Source organism: Dermochelys coriacea, chromosome 12 (genome assembly GCF_009764565.3).
Source record: "Dermochelys coriacea isolate rDerCor1 chromosome 12, rDerCor1.pri.v4, whole genome shotgun sequence".
NCBI classification, from domain to species: domain Eukaryota; kingdom Metazoa; phylum Chordata; order Testudines; family Dermochelyidae; genus Dermochelys; species Dermochelys coriacea.
The window spans coordinates 29,163,605-29,176,675 of record NC_050079.1 but is presented as its reverse complement, the minus strand read 5'-3'; the positions used below and the strand labels follow the sequence as shown (position 1 = coordinate 29,176,675).

General features: G+C 37.4%; 1 protein-coding gene across 2 annotated transcripts in view; it reads right to left on the bottom strand.

Moving 5' to 3' along the window:
* Positions 1-13,071, bottom strand: part of CDH8 (cadherin 8) — a 206,849-nt gene that overhangs the window by 76,350 nt on the left and 117,428 nt on the right. For both annotated transcript variants that reach the window (XM_038368728.2, XM_038368730.2), the window contains exons 5-6: positions 4,862-5,029; positions 254-441 (exon numbers count right to left, since the gene is read on the bottom strand). In XM_038368728.2, coding sequence (XP_038224656.1) covers positions 254-441; positions 4,862-5,029 — 356 coding nt within the window. The remainder of the gene's footprint in view (positions 1-253; positions 442-4,861; positions 5,030-13,071) is intronic.

Here is a 13,071-nt window from a genome sequence, read left to right as displayed (position 1 = left end):
GGTAGTTCCTTACGTCATGATTTGGTCCACATAAATCACTACTCATGGAGTAAAGTAGTGGTCTACATGAGTAGGGGTGGCAGAATTAGTCTCTCTGAATTACAGATACCTTATTACTCATGAAATTATATATTAACCAATCAGGATTCAACTAGCCATACAGTTGGCCAAATACCATAAAAAATATTTGACCAATGGCGAAACTGAATAATTGAAAATGGATGAAAGTTAATTTTACACAGTTGTCATTTACCTTTCTCAGTCTAATAATACCATCCTGAGTCTGAGCCTCTGACGTGATTTCAAATATATCCATTCCATCTCCTTCAATGATGTCATAGGATGATTTAGCATTTTCTCCAATATCCAGGTCATTTGCTTTAACCCTTCCTATTGGCTCCCCAAGAGCAATGTCTTCCATTACTGAGAAGTGATACAGACCTTACAAACAAGAGGAAAAGACTAAACATTAAGCCTGATTCTAGTTTCCCTTTCTTGCTCTTTGTTCATCTCTGTTTCCCCAAAGTAAATGCTTGAGATGTGCAACTGATACAAACCACATTAAAACAAATTATTTACTTAAAGCTGCATAATCTGCTCCATACAGGGGAATGCTCTGTTGACTCAATGTGAATGTTCTTCTTTTCCACTTACTATATTATCCCATCTCCTGCTTGCGGGGATGTTCAGTGTTGCCAAACATAATATATTAAGCTATTTTCAGCACAGAAAGATGCAATGTGTAATTTACTGCAAGGCACTTTTGAACTTACCTTTGTATTTACAGACTTGTAGACCATTTTTGATAAAATCCAATTACTAAACTTCAGCTTGTGCCCTGCAGCAAACTGATCAGATACATTAAAGATGTCTCTTGTGACTTAAAATCCTCACTGCTCTGTTGACCATAAACTTTACCTTCTACTACTTTCTGGTCAGAATCTAATTGGTCTGTATATTTTCTTCTGTGAGGCAGAAAACTCACTAATTAGGAGAAAGGCAGGAAATGTCCTCCAACTCATGTTTCAAAGGAAATAATGCCTACTTCATAATGAGGGATTACCATCTTTACAATTTTGCCAAGGGATGACTTAATCCCAGTGGAAAGCCCTATATGTGCCCTGCATTATGTGAAAATTCAGTAATAGTATTTTATTTCTTATTTTAATCAGTAACTTCAGACACCTTTATATTCAAATGGGATTTATTTAAAGGAGATACAAAGTCTGTTTTTATTGAAATACCATGTTTTATCCCTCAGATTACTAGTTTGTTAAGAAGAGAATCAAATTTGGGTGAAATATCTTCCTGGTTTTAGCAAAGACCTGGAGGCCAGTAGATGCATGCAAAGCCTCTGGAATCCTCTACAGATGGCCTAATTACTGCAGCTTCTTAATAATTTCTCCCCATTGTAGCTACAGGTAAGGGCTGAGCATGTCACCTTCAGTACTGTTTGTTAGTTGGAAGAATTCAAACTTTGCAGACAAGTATGTTACAAATATCCTGTGGTAGAGGATCTGAACCTGTTCTTTTCATTCCCTCTCAATGACTGTTTACTCCATCACAATATGTGATTTTTAGCCTAATATGCTGCTTTTCGTTTTCTGAAACCATGATTTGCTGATGAAAAGCTTACTAGTGTAACTAATTAGTGTATTAACTACACTGACAATATTCCAATCTGAGTAAGGAAAAGGGCAAATATACAAAATACATAAATATATACATTGGATATCAAAAAGCATATATACATAGCCTTCCCTAAAATTAACTGGATTCCTTCTCAAATTTTTCCTTTTCACTTTACACCAACTCTCTCTAGAGGAGTTCATCTCTTTTGATGTCATTAACATTTGTGTCATTGTGTTTACTGTATAAAACTGACATTTGCATGGGGCAGGAAAAGTAACAGCAGTTTAATCTATAATTTATTTTTTCTTTAATGTTTCCCAGGCTGAAGACATAATTTGGAGATCATTGAGAATCCTCAAACACATAAAAGCTCAGAAACAATGAGCAGCCATAGCAATCAGTTTCCTCCAGAGACTAAATTATGTATTTATGATTTATACTGCTGTCCACACATTATGGTTTGTCTCTCTACACAGTTGATTGAAATTCTTTAAGGAGGTATTTTTTCTTTGATTTACAAAGAAGGTATACAAAATTAACATTTATTTTTCACGTTGTTTTTCACATTGTTGACTAATGGATAAAAATAGTCCCTAAGACTTATGAAGAGGACTGCCATGACATCATAGTTCAGACTGTGACCAGCAATCCATTCTAAGCTTATTTTAAAGCATTCTAACTTTTCACAGCAGTGAGCTGTTCTTCTGAATAAAATCTTAATGTAAACTGTTGGGTTAAAAACTTCAGTGTTTTATAAAATGCCTCTAAAATGATTTCAAAGAGAGCACAGAAGTAGTGAAAGTTCATCTTTTTCATTTCTAAAACCCAGGAGGCTCTTTCAAATCTAACCATAAACATATATTTGTGTCCTGCCTGGAAACAATAAACCGATAAAACACACTGAGTTCATTACAATTTATTGTGAAAACAGCAGGTATTACATATTATGAATTTCCATTTCATTCTGGTAAGTCTCCATTGTAAGTATGATCCTTTCTTATTTTGACTCTACCAGGCAAATGCAAACTGTGCTTTAACAAAGGTGTCCTAACAAGTGTCAAAGAATTGAACAATGATTGTATAAGATTAGACTAATCTGCAATATTAGCCAGCCTGGCTATGAATACTCAGTTCTAACAGACCATAATGACAATAGTGTCCAGATACAATATTTAACAATGTGTACCCTCTTTATACAGGGTTTCTTTTTTCTGTTATTGCTTTATATAAATAAAAAAAATCTATCTTTGAATCTTTGCACTGATGAAAAGTGCTGGACATTACAGCTCTTTCTGTATTTATGTTTAGATCTGAAAGAGTATTAGTCCACATTAATTGTCCACCTAGCCGGTATATCACAAGGAGTGGTGGAGCAGGCTTCCTCATATTGCCCCGTCAATGTGTTTCAAAATCCAAAGCTGGAAAGACCACATTTGAGGAGTTTATAGGGTAAAAGTACAACTTAGGCCCTGTCTACAGTATGGGGGGGAGATCGATCTAAGTGATGCAACTTCAGCCTTGTGAATAACGTAGCTGAAGTCGAAGTACTTAGATCTACTTACTACAGGGTCCACACTACGCTGTCGATGGGAGACCCTCTCCTGTTGACTCCCCTTGGGCTTCTCGTTCAGATGGAGTACAGGAATTGCTGGGAGGGCAATCTGCGGACAATTTAGCAGGTCTTCACTAGACCCGCTAAATTTACCGCTGATGCATTGATCGCCGAACGTCAATCCCCCAGTAAGTGTAGACAAGCCCTTAGTCTCCATACCCATTCAGTCCTTGATCTCCAGGCTGAGACTCCCAACAAGAGAGACAATAGTACCAGCTATGTAATGATTTTCTGATCTGCTTATCTGTTTCCTAAGTCCTGTACTGACACTATCGGCTCATTTCATATTGTTATTAAAGCCCTTTAACAAAGGTGTAACTAATTCTGATGTAAGTACAAAAGCTAGATATCTGGCCAAAATAGCCCTGTAGTTACAGATTTAGAACTATTGTCCATTGCACATATACAAAATAAATGTTTCTGCATTATGGTGATACAGCCCATATATTAGCTTCATCTATAAATGTGTGCATCATTAAGGGACATGTCACCTTAAGATTGTATAACACTGATGCAGAAGGCCATGTGACACAATGTGACATGAAGTAAGAAACTCAGGGATTTCATCATATAACATAACAAGAGAAAAAAGGGGGGAAAAGATTGTGCATTCAGTACTTGTCACTTATAAACCTCACTGAAATTAGGTATTAACATAACGTTGTTCACAATAACCCCTTATAGCTGCTTACTTATTTTATTATATTTTCTTCTTCTCCCTCCACTTATATGCACCTACCCTAAGCTCTAGGGATGAAATTTACACTGTGTAGGGGTCTGGCATAAGACACTATTTAAATCCTCAAAAAAGGGCAAATTGGAGCTTAAAATGGTGCATAGGTATCTCCATCTTGATGGGATGACTTTTACCTTGGACACACAAATAATTTGCTTTAAAATCACATATGTAGAGAAGTATAGATGACCCAATGTCAACATTAAAATATTTCCTAGCCCTAACTGCCTACCTACTTATCTAATCATCCAGGCTTTTTTCTGAAGGGTTAAGATTACACATTAGAGGAATATATTCTAACATGACATTAAAATACACTATTCCAAATAAAATCAAACCAGTTGTGTTTCTTTTTTTTAACTTTGAAACAGATTACAAAGCACTGCAGAGAAACTCAGCAGGGTGCCAAATCATTTTAACCTAACCCAGCAAGACATACATTGGAACCATAGCAGTAAATATGTTTTTAGAATTAAAGGTCAACAATTAACTAGACTCATATTTTAAAAAAAAATCTCCTCTCATACTCAGTCAAATCTTTATTTCTTTTATCAACTATTTTAAAACTAGTCTTCTAAAACTAGTATTACTGTACCTCCTTTCACATAAGGCAGGAATGGATTTAAAAGTAACTAGAAACTTAGAGACAATACAATAAATAAATATTTCCCTCCTCCTTCTGAATGCTCATGTGTTTGCTCATCAATCTATATGGGCACAACTCTCTTTCCAAAAGCTCTTAATCAGTCAGTGGTCCAGGATACTGTATTTCACCTTGCTACATTTTTGCAAAAAAAATTCTGCAGTAAGCAAATGCAATATAAATGTTAAAATACAAAGAGGTGTGTTACATATTCAATCAGGAGAACAGGCACACTTACTCTGTGCAAATTTGGGAGGGTTGTCATTAACATCAGTGAGGGTAATTGTCACTGTTGTGGTTCCAGACAGTCCGCCCATATGTCCGCCCATGTCCTTTGCTTGGATGACCACAAAGTATTCTTCTTTGGCTTCTCTGTCCATGTTAGGAAGGGCAGTTTTAATTATAGCTGGGGAAAAAAAAGGAAGGGGGAAGGAATCATGAGGATGGTTAGATTCATACCCAATTTACAATAAAGAAAAGAAAAAACACATAATTAAGAACAGAGAAACTTTTTCATGTCATTTCTATTTAGGCAAATATCAGTATAAAAAGTGAACTCTTCTCTGCCCAATTGAAGTTGGCTCTTGTTGATACCAGGGCAGAAAGAACTTGCAGACTTCCAGAAAAGTGTATGAGAGGTCTCCTGCCTTTTGTCTCATTAAAAATACAATGGAATTATAAACCAGAAGAGCAAAATCAATCAAACCTCTGATATATTTTCATTTCTACAGCTTACTTTCTGACATAAACTTAGATTCTTTCCCTATTGAGGTCAATAGAAGTTCTGCCGTTAACATCACAAACAGGATCAAATTACATAGTGCAAACAGAGCTTTTTTTCCAGAATTCCACAGTCCAACAATTTCATAGATTTCAAAGCCAGAAGGGCCATTTTTAAATCTGACCTCATGCACAGCACAGGCAATGGAACCTCCTGCTGTAATTCCTGCATCAAAGCCATAACTTCTGTTTGAGCTATGCACTATCTTTGAGAAAGATCTCCAATACAGTACAGGGCCCCAACCAGCAGTCATTCATATAATCCTTGCTCAGGCAGAGCTCCCATTGCAAGTGTAGGGCAAGATTGGGTTCATATATTTTAAAGGGTTTTGATGAAGTGAAACAGCTCTGTGATTCTCAAAAATGTGATTTGGAGCTCTGAAAACAATATGGTTAATGGCCAAACTAAAAACCCTATCTTGCAGGGAGATCCATGTAGGTAGATTCCAACCATCACCCTACCATAAACCCCCATTAAAGTCATGGTGCCTACATGGTTCTCATGGCAGTACTGGGGACTGAAATGGTAAAAAAATAAACCTACACAAAATTAAAGACCAAGATCACGCTTACAATAGCCGCAATATGATGCTATGCCTTGAAATTCACAACTTCCAATCATATAGAACAGACATAATTTAAAAAAATAATAATTAGCCACATCACCACCCTTAAATCACTGCCATATTCACAGCATTCACTATACTTAGAATGGGAAATACAACACCAAATATGCAGTGGAAAATTCAGCCATGTCCACCATAACAAAAAGAACCTCTATAACGGGAGCCTCTATAAATGTTAAATCAAAATACAGCATAAAGTAGTTTCTCTGGGAAGGTTCCTCCCTGCCCCATTAATCTTGATTTTGAATAATACTTTTTAATGAAATCATCTGTCTGTGAAAAGAGAGCAAGGAGTTCAAGTTACTGAATCATCTTTGTAGTAAGTGAAGCGTAAGAGTGCCAAGGGAAATCTAATCCACCAGTGCAGTGGTCTTTTTAAACCACGATGCTCTAGGGCTCTTATCAGGCATAAAGAAGAATGTCTCTTTCTAAGGGCCCATATTTCCAGAACTCTCAGCTGGAGGATACTGTTTATGTAGAAACATTTACACTAACTCAGTAAGAGCTTAGGATTCACTTTTGTTTTAAAAAGGCAGCAATTATAACACATGGCATAAAAAGAGAGTCACATGACAGATCACACATCTGTTTTCATTATTTTTAACAAAACGTTTATGTCTATTATGTGCAAATCTAAGAATTGCTTGGGTTATGTTCTCTGATAATCAAGATTTCTTTAAAACAAAATCACTGGATTATTTACCTATAGCGAATAGTACAATCCCGGAGCCTTCAAATGCCTCCTGCTCTGACAAGAAGGCTGATTTACATTAATAAGAATGAGCTCTGGGGAAAAAAGATACTCTGTTCTTGCAGGGCAGCAGGAAGGCTGAGGCTCCAGGATTATATGTATCCAGATATTTACAGTAAATATTATGGATCAAATTTGAAATGGAAGTATGAAGCTAGTCAAGACTGGATGTTTTACTAAAATATCTGCTCTAGAAGTTTTTCTGGGGAAGTTCTATGCTTATGTTATACAGGAGGTCAGACTAGATGATCACAGTGATCCCTTCTGGCCTTGGAATCTATGAACCCTGCCAATGTCAATGGATTGTATCTGTTCATTCTAGGTATGAAATTTTGTCCCGTTATCTATCCCAATTAGAGAGGGGCCTGATTCAGAACTCTGAATTCAATTATCCTTGAACTTCAGTGGTGGCTGGAATTCAAACCCAGAGCTAAATTTTATGGCTGAATATATGGCTAAACCAAAACCATAATGGTGGTGGGGGGAAGGAGGCATGCTTATAAAAAATGAATACACTCTCCTGCAGTAATCACATCGATCATTGCACTAGCACTATTATAAGCTTCAGTGATGTCAAGAGCTAATCGTGATTTTCTAACTAAATATTTAGTCAAAACTGAAATGGTTCAAGAGAAAGGGTCTGTTTAGATTAATCTCCTGATTCAAAAATAAAATTTTAAAAAATTGAAAATTGTCAAGATTGGATGTTTTGACATTTTGGAAACAAAAAAAAGTGTTTTTTTTAAATGAGTTGTGTTTCAGATTTGAGTTAATTTATACTAAAAAGATTACAAATATGAAAAACAAAACAGTTTGAAATTATCAAAACAAAACATTTCCATTGAATCAATCCATTTTCCTCCCAGGATTCCTGGTTCATGAAAATTTGAGTTTTAGACTTTTTGTGACTATTTGGGAAAACATCTCAAAATCTCTGACAAGATGATAAAACTGTTTCCCACCCAATTCTGTTGTGGACCATTAATCTAAAATATTGTGGGTTTTCTTCATATAATATAATCAGAATTTTGCCCTGTCTTGATATGGGGCAGTCTTAAATTATGTAACACATTAGGGAGTGGGTGGGTTCTTAATTCTGCATGTTCGTTTTAGTGTTACAGTGTTATAAGGGGTGTGTGGGTCTTGAAAATCACCTAAAACTGTATTATGTAATTTATGGACAGCCTGAATCCAATCCATCCCTAGTTCTTAAACCTTGAAAATCAAAAAGGCAGGATCCGAATTATTTTTCAACTCAGTTCCATCTCTCTGATGGCTATGCTAAACACCTACAGTAAGTGGGATTAGGAAATGGTTAATACAATCTAATCTTTCCTCATAAGTGTTAGGAAAACAGCCCTCCAGCACTATGTACTCATATTGTAACTGCTATTTTTACTACTAGAACCAGCAGCAACCTATCAACAGGGAACTTAAATTGTCCTCAGACGTTCTTGTCAACTGCTGGAAATGGCCCACCTTGATTATCGCTACAAAAGGTTTTCTTCCCTCTCCCCCAACCCCCCCCCCCCCGCCGCTCTCCTGCTGGCAATAGCTCATCTTAAGTGATCACCCTCCTTACAGTGTGTATGGTAACACCATTGTTTCATGTTCTCTGTGTATATGTGTATATAAATCTCCCCACTGTATTTTTCACTGAATGCATCCAATGAAGTGAGCTGTAGCTCACGAAAGCTTATGCGCAAATAAATTTGTTAGTCTCTAAGGTGCCACAAGTACTCCTTTTCTTTTTGTGAATACAGACTAACACAGCTGCTACTCTGAAACCTTAAATTGTCCTTGTTACTCAGGCAAAAAGTCCTATTGACATCCATTGGAATTCTACATGCTGAATAAGGGTCATTGTGGTCCACTACTTGAAAGAAAAGTGGGAGCAGAAAACTCACTGAAGGAAATGGAAATAATTTCTCAGAGACACATAGTACACTAAATATGTCACAGGTGAAAAGAGCAGGACCTTTTACTGCATGGGGAATTCCCACTGAAATCAATGGCAGCTCTCTCAAAAACAGCTGGTACGTTACAACTGACACACATTTGGTTACAGGGCCAGATTCAACTCCCTTATTCATGCTTAATAGAACTTTATGCCATAAACAGTTCTCTTGAAATCAGTGGGACCACTCATGAAGTAAGATTCTACTAATCTTCAGTAAAGATATCAGAATATGGTCCATTATGAGTTTCTCTCGTATTAGGCCTGATCCAAAGATCATTAAAGCCAACCTTCTGCATTGACTTCAATCAGTTTTGGATCAGGCCCACTATGAAAAAGACATGGATTATTGAATCTTCTTGGAATAATTCTCACTCACACTGTTTTCCCTCTCACTTACACAGTTAATCCAGATATTTGTCTCTCATTGTATGAAATAGACAACACTGTATTTGTGGAGTTGACAAAAAGGGGTGTTGTGGGGTGGAGATTTAAATACTCCAAAAACTTTCTATACCATAATAAAGGTTCCAAGTTTCTGATTTTTAAAGCACACAATTTCATTTTGCTGTGTTACCAGCACAACCATGTCATTTCAATGGTTTTAGACATATCCCAACATGAAGTCTCAGTTCATAAACCTTTTGCCATGGGCTGCAAGTCACAGACAAAGCTCAGTCTCAATTTCAAACAAAATAAAAAGGTAAAAAGAAAAAGTTAATAGCCTCTGTTACTATCACCAGGTCTGAACATTCTGTAACATCAAAAAAGTCTGAATACAAGGGTTTACTGTCACCACTACTACAGCTATGCTCAATATCAATGGTATGCTGTCCAGAAAAAGAACAGAAGTGTCAGTATCTCCTAACAACCAGATTAAAGAACATAAAAGCCCCCCCTTTTCTCTGCATTCTCAGCTAAATAAATAATGTGATTAAAACAGGAGAAGATAAGAAGAGTTGAACACAGAAGGTTTCAGACTGAGTCTCTGAAACTTATTTATTCTTTCACCTCATACACTGTATCGATCTTCAAGCTGTAGTCACAGGAATAACTCAAACTTCTCTTAGAAAGCAATTGAAGCTCACCTAATATTAATGCTAAAGAAATCCTTAGTGCACACAAAAATTAAGAGCCTTTTCATTCAACCTTCTCGATCCTAACTCAACTCAGAAAAAACCTTGAATAAATAATCTTTGTGATATGCCCTGAAATGTGGGTTCTGATGGATTAAAATGGGAAAGGAGTAAGTCCCAGAGTAAAGAATTATGGCAGCTAGAGACATAAACTAACGGGGGAGGGGGAATTATGAGAGTGGCTTAAAGCTAGGGAGGAGAAGAATAGTAAAGGCTGTGTGAATGAGCCGGTAGAGAGTATTTCAGAGAGTCTAGTTGCTGAGGGGAGAGCTTTCTTAGACTGTAGTCAGTAAATAGATATCTAAAAGATATCTTATCTATGGAATCTATCTTCAAAGACAAAGAAAATAAAGGAAATATGCTGACAAACAAAAAACAAAAAAACAAGGAGTAAGCCACACTTTAAAAGTCTCCCGGAAAAAAGTCCCAATATAGGAGTCACAATGTTTACGCTATGTTACTTTCCCTAAACAGCTATTGGTGTCACACTGCTCCATAGCAAATAAAACAGCTGCAGGATGGGATTTTCTTTTACAGTGGCCCTAAATGCATTCACTGAGCAATTTGCACAATCTGCCTCACGACTTGAATCAGTTAATATACACCTCTGTGGACTGTTTTCAGAAACCTGTTTGGACGAGCGCACAGTGTCTGACACTGGAAAAGATCAGGGAATAAGAACCGAGGCATCAGAGGCTGCAGATAGTGAGGAGGAAAAGGAGGAGCAAGCAGCACAAAAGTACTTGAGCATTTTTTTCCCTTTGTCATTCCCACTCTTTCTATTCTCTTTTTTAAATGTCTATTAATATAGTTCTATAAAACAATACACAACTGTGTATATGTGGGGAAGTAGCAAAACACAAGCAAACACTTAAAAAAACCCAACTTGGAATGATTCATTATCTCACCAATACACCACCTCCCAAGTGATCTCCTGTGTCTCATATTCCAATGGAGAAATTTCTGCCATATCTGTTGAAAGTAGGATATCAGAATTTTTCAGTTTTCTACAGATCAGTCTCTGAAGGATGTACAGTTATGTCTGTTTTGTCTCCATTCTAATGCTAAGATCTTGGCACAGATTTTTACTTCTACATGTAGTAGTAATTTAAGGCCTAATCCAACTCAATGGAAGTATTTTTAGTAAGGGAGGTTGTGATTGAGCCCTGAGGCCTGATCCTGCAGGATCCTGAGCCCTGTACCTACATGGAGCCCCACAGACTTCTACAGAGCTCTAAGCAGTACAGGGACTCTGCCCTTTTGGAGTCACTTTTGGGATCTGGGCCAAGGTCTCAGCACTCATACAGACTAGTGAGATTCTACATTTCTTGAACACAAATGAAATTATAGCCTTGTTAAGATGTGTGTAAAACTTTCCCTCAGTTTCCATTAGGACTAAACTTCATATTGGTCACAATAATTTTAATAACATTTAGCCATCAAACCATCCTCCCTGGATATTTGCCTACTTTTGAGTGCTGTCTTGGATTTTTTGGGGATTTTTTTTTTGGTATGTTTGTTTTAGTTTATAAAGAGAGAAGGAACTTTCAATATCGTCTTTATCAGGATCTGCTAATTTTACTCTAATTCTCTGTATAAAGTATTATATTATATAATATACTCATTGAATAGCAGCACTGAGTTATGAGTTTGTTTAAGATTCAAATGAAAGAGGGCACAATTCTACTTGCTTGCTAAACAAACATTTTAAATCTCTTAAGACCTTAAATGTTGGAAACTCTAGATAACAACCTAGAAACTGTTGTTCTTTATTTGTCTAGAACTATCACATTTTGAATATTTTTGTGACTGCTTACGTATTAGGCTTCCTTTTAATTAGATCTTGCATGTTTCCCATTGTGTAAGAACTAACAGCATCTTCATTTTCCTGCATATATGCATCCCTCTGTCATTTAATAAAATCTCTTGAGATAGAAGCTGGTATGTTTTATTAGACCCTATCTGGGTTTCATAGTTATGGGGAAAATGGTCTTTTCATCTGTTCTTACCAACTATTCAATTTATTCACTCAAGCATAAATTTTCAAAGGTACACACAAAACGTGAGAATAGATGATATTGTTTTATGAGTGAAAAAAGCAGATGAACATATTTCACTGCAAAATCACATATGTAAACCCTGCATCCTTAAGATTTCATTTTATTTCTGATAGTACTCTGCCTAACTATAATTGCCCTTGATATTGCAGGAAGGAGGACGATACCATGCACTGAATGAGGCAGAGATCCTGTGGAAAAAAATAGTATGCAGGTTAATTGCTAGGATCATCTGGGTGCATCTCAACACATCAGTCTGCTGCTATTGCAGGGACCTCATGCACTGGTATGCCTCGGTCCACCCTATTCTCTGCCAGTAGTTTAATCTCCTGAGGTCTGAATACTTCAGTCTAATCCAGGTTATTGGGTTCAATACAGGTGTAACTGAGTGGGAGGAGTAACCTCTAATGTGCAAAAGGTCAGGCTAGATGATCTGGTGGGACCTTCTGGCCTTAAACTCTATGGTTATTTGTAATTAGAAATGTCGTGTCATAATGCATATACCCAAGGGGGCCAGAATTAGGTTGCACAAGAAACCTCATATTCAGGTAGTTCCGAACTTTTCAGAGCTTGACTTTGCAACCTTGATGTTCTTTTAATGTAGATCTTTGAATATATTATAGAAGTAGTTACACTTGTTATAGAGATTGGCTGAGCTAGTAGGGTTCTCTCTGTGGGTCTTCAGCACTCCGACCAAGCCACATACGCGGTCTTCCCTTCTGGGTATACAGTCCTAAGTTCTTATTATGGTACTGGTATAGGGCCATAGCTCTTATTCTTCTTCATAGAGGCATTGCCTTCTTCAACCACCCAACTGGGGCCCATCTCAGTACCCTCAGCTGCTGTCCTTTTCAGCAGCCCTCCCTGGGCGCAGTCTGCAACCAGATCAGCAGGGCCCATCTTGGTACCCTTGTCTGGTCTAGGCAGGTTCTGCACTCAGTCCTCTGGGCTCAGCCTGCCCACACTGACCTTTCCTTGGTCCTGCTGCTCATTGAACCAGCTAGGCACCCAGTCTTCGGCAGTCTTCCCTGGGCTTGGCTCTGTCTGGTGAGCTCTCTTAGTGACCTGTCCATGGTCCTGCTGTTCGTCTAGCCAGCCTGGCACTGGGTACTCCCCCATCAAGCTCCACAAAGCAGCTGAA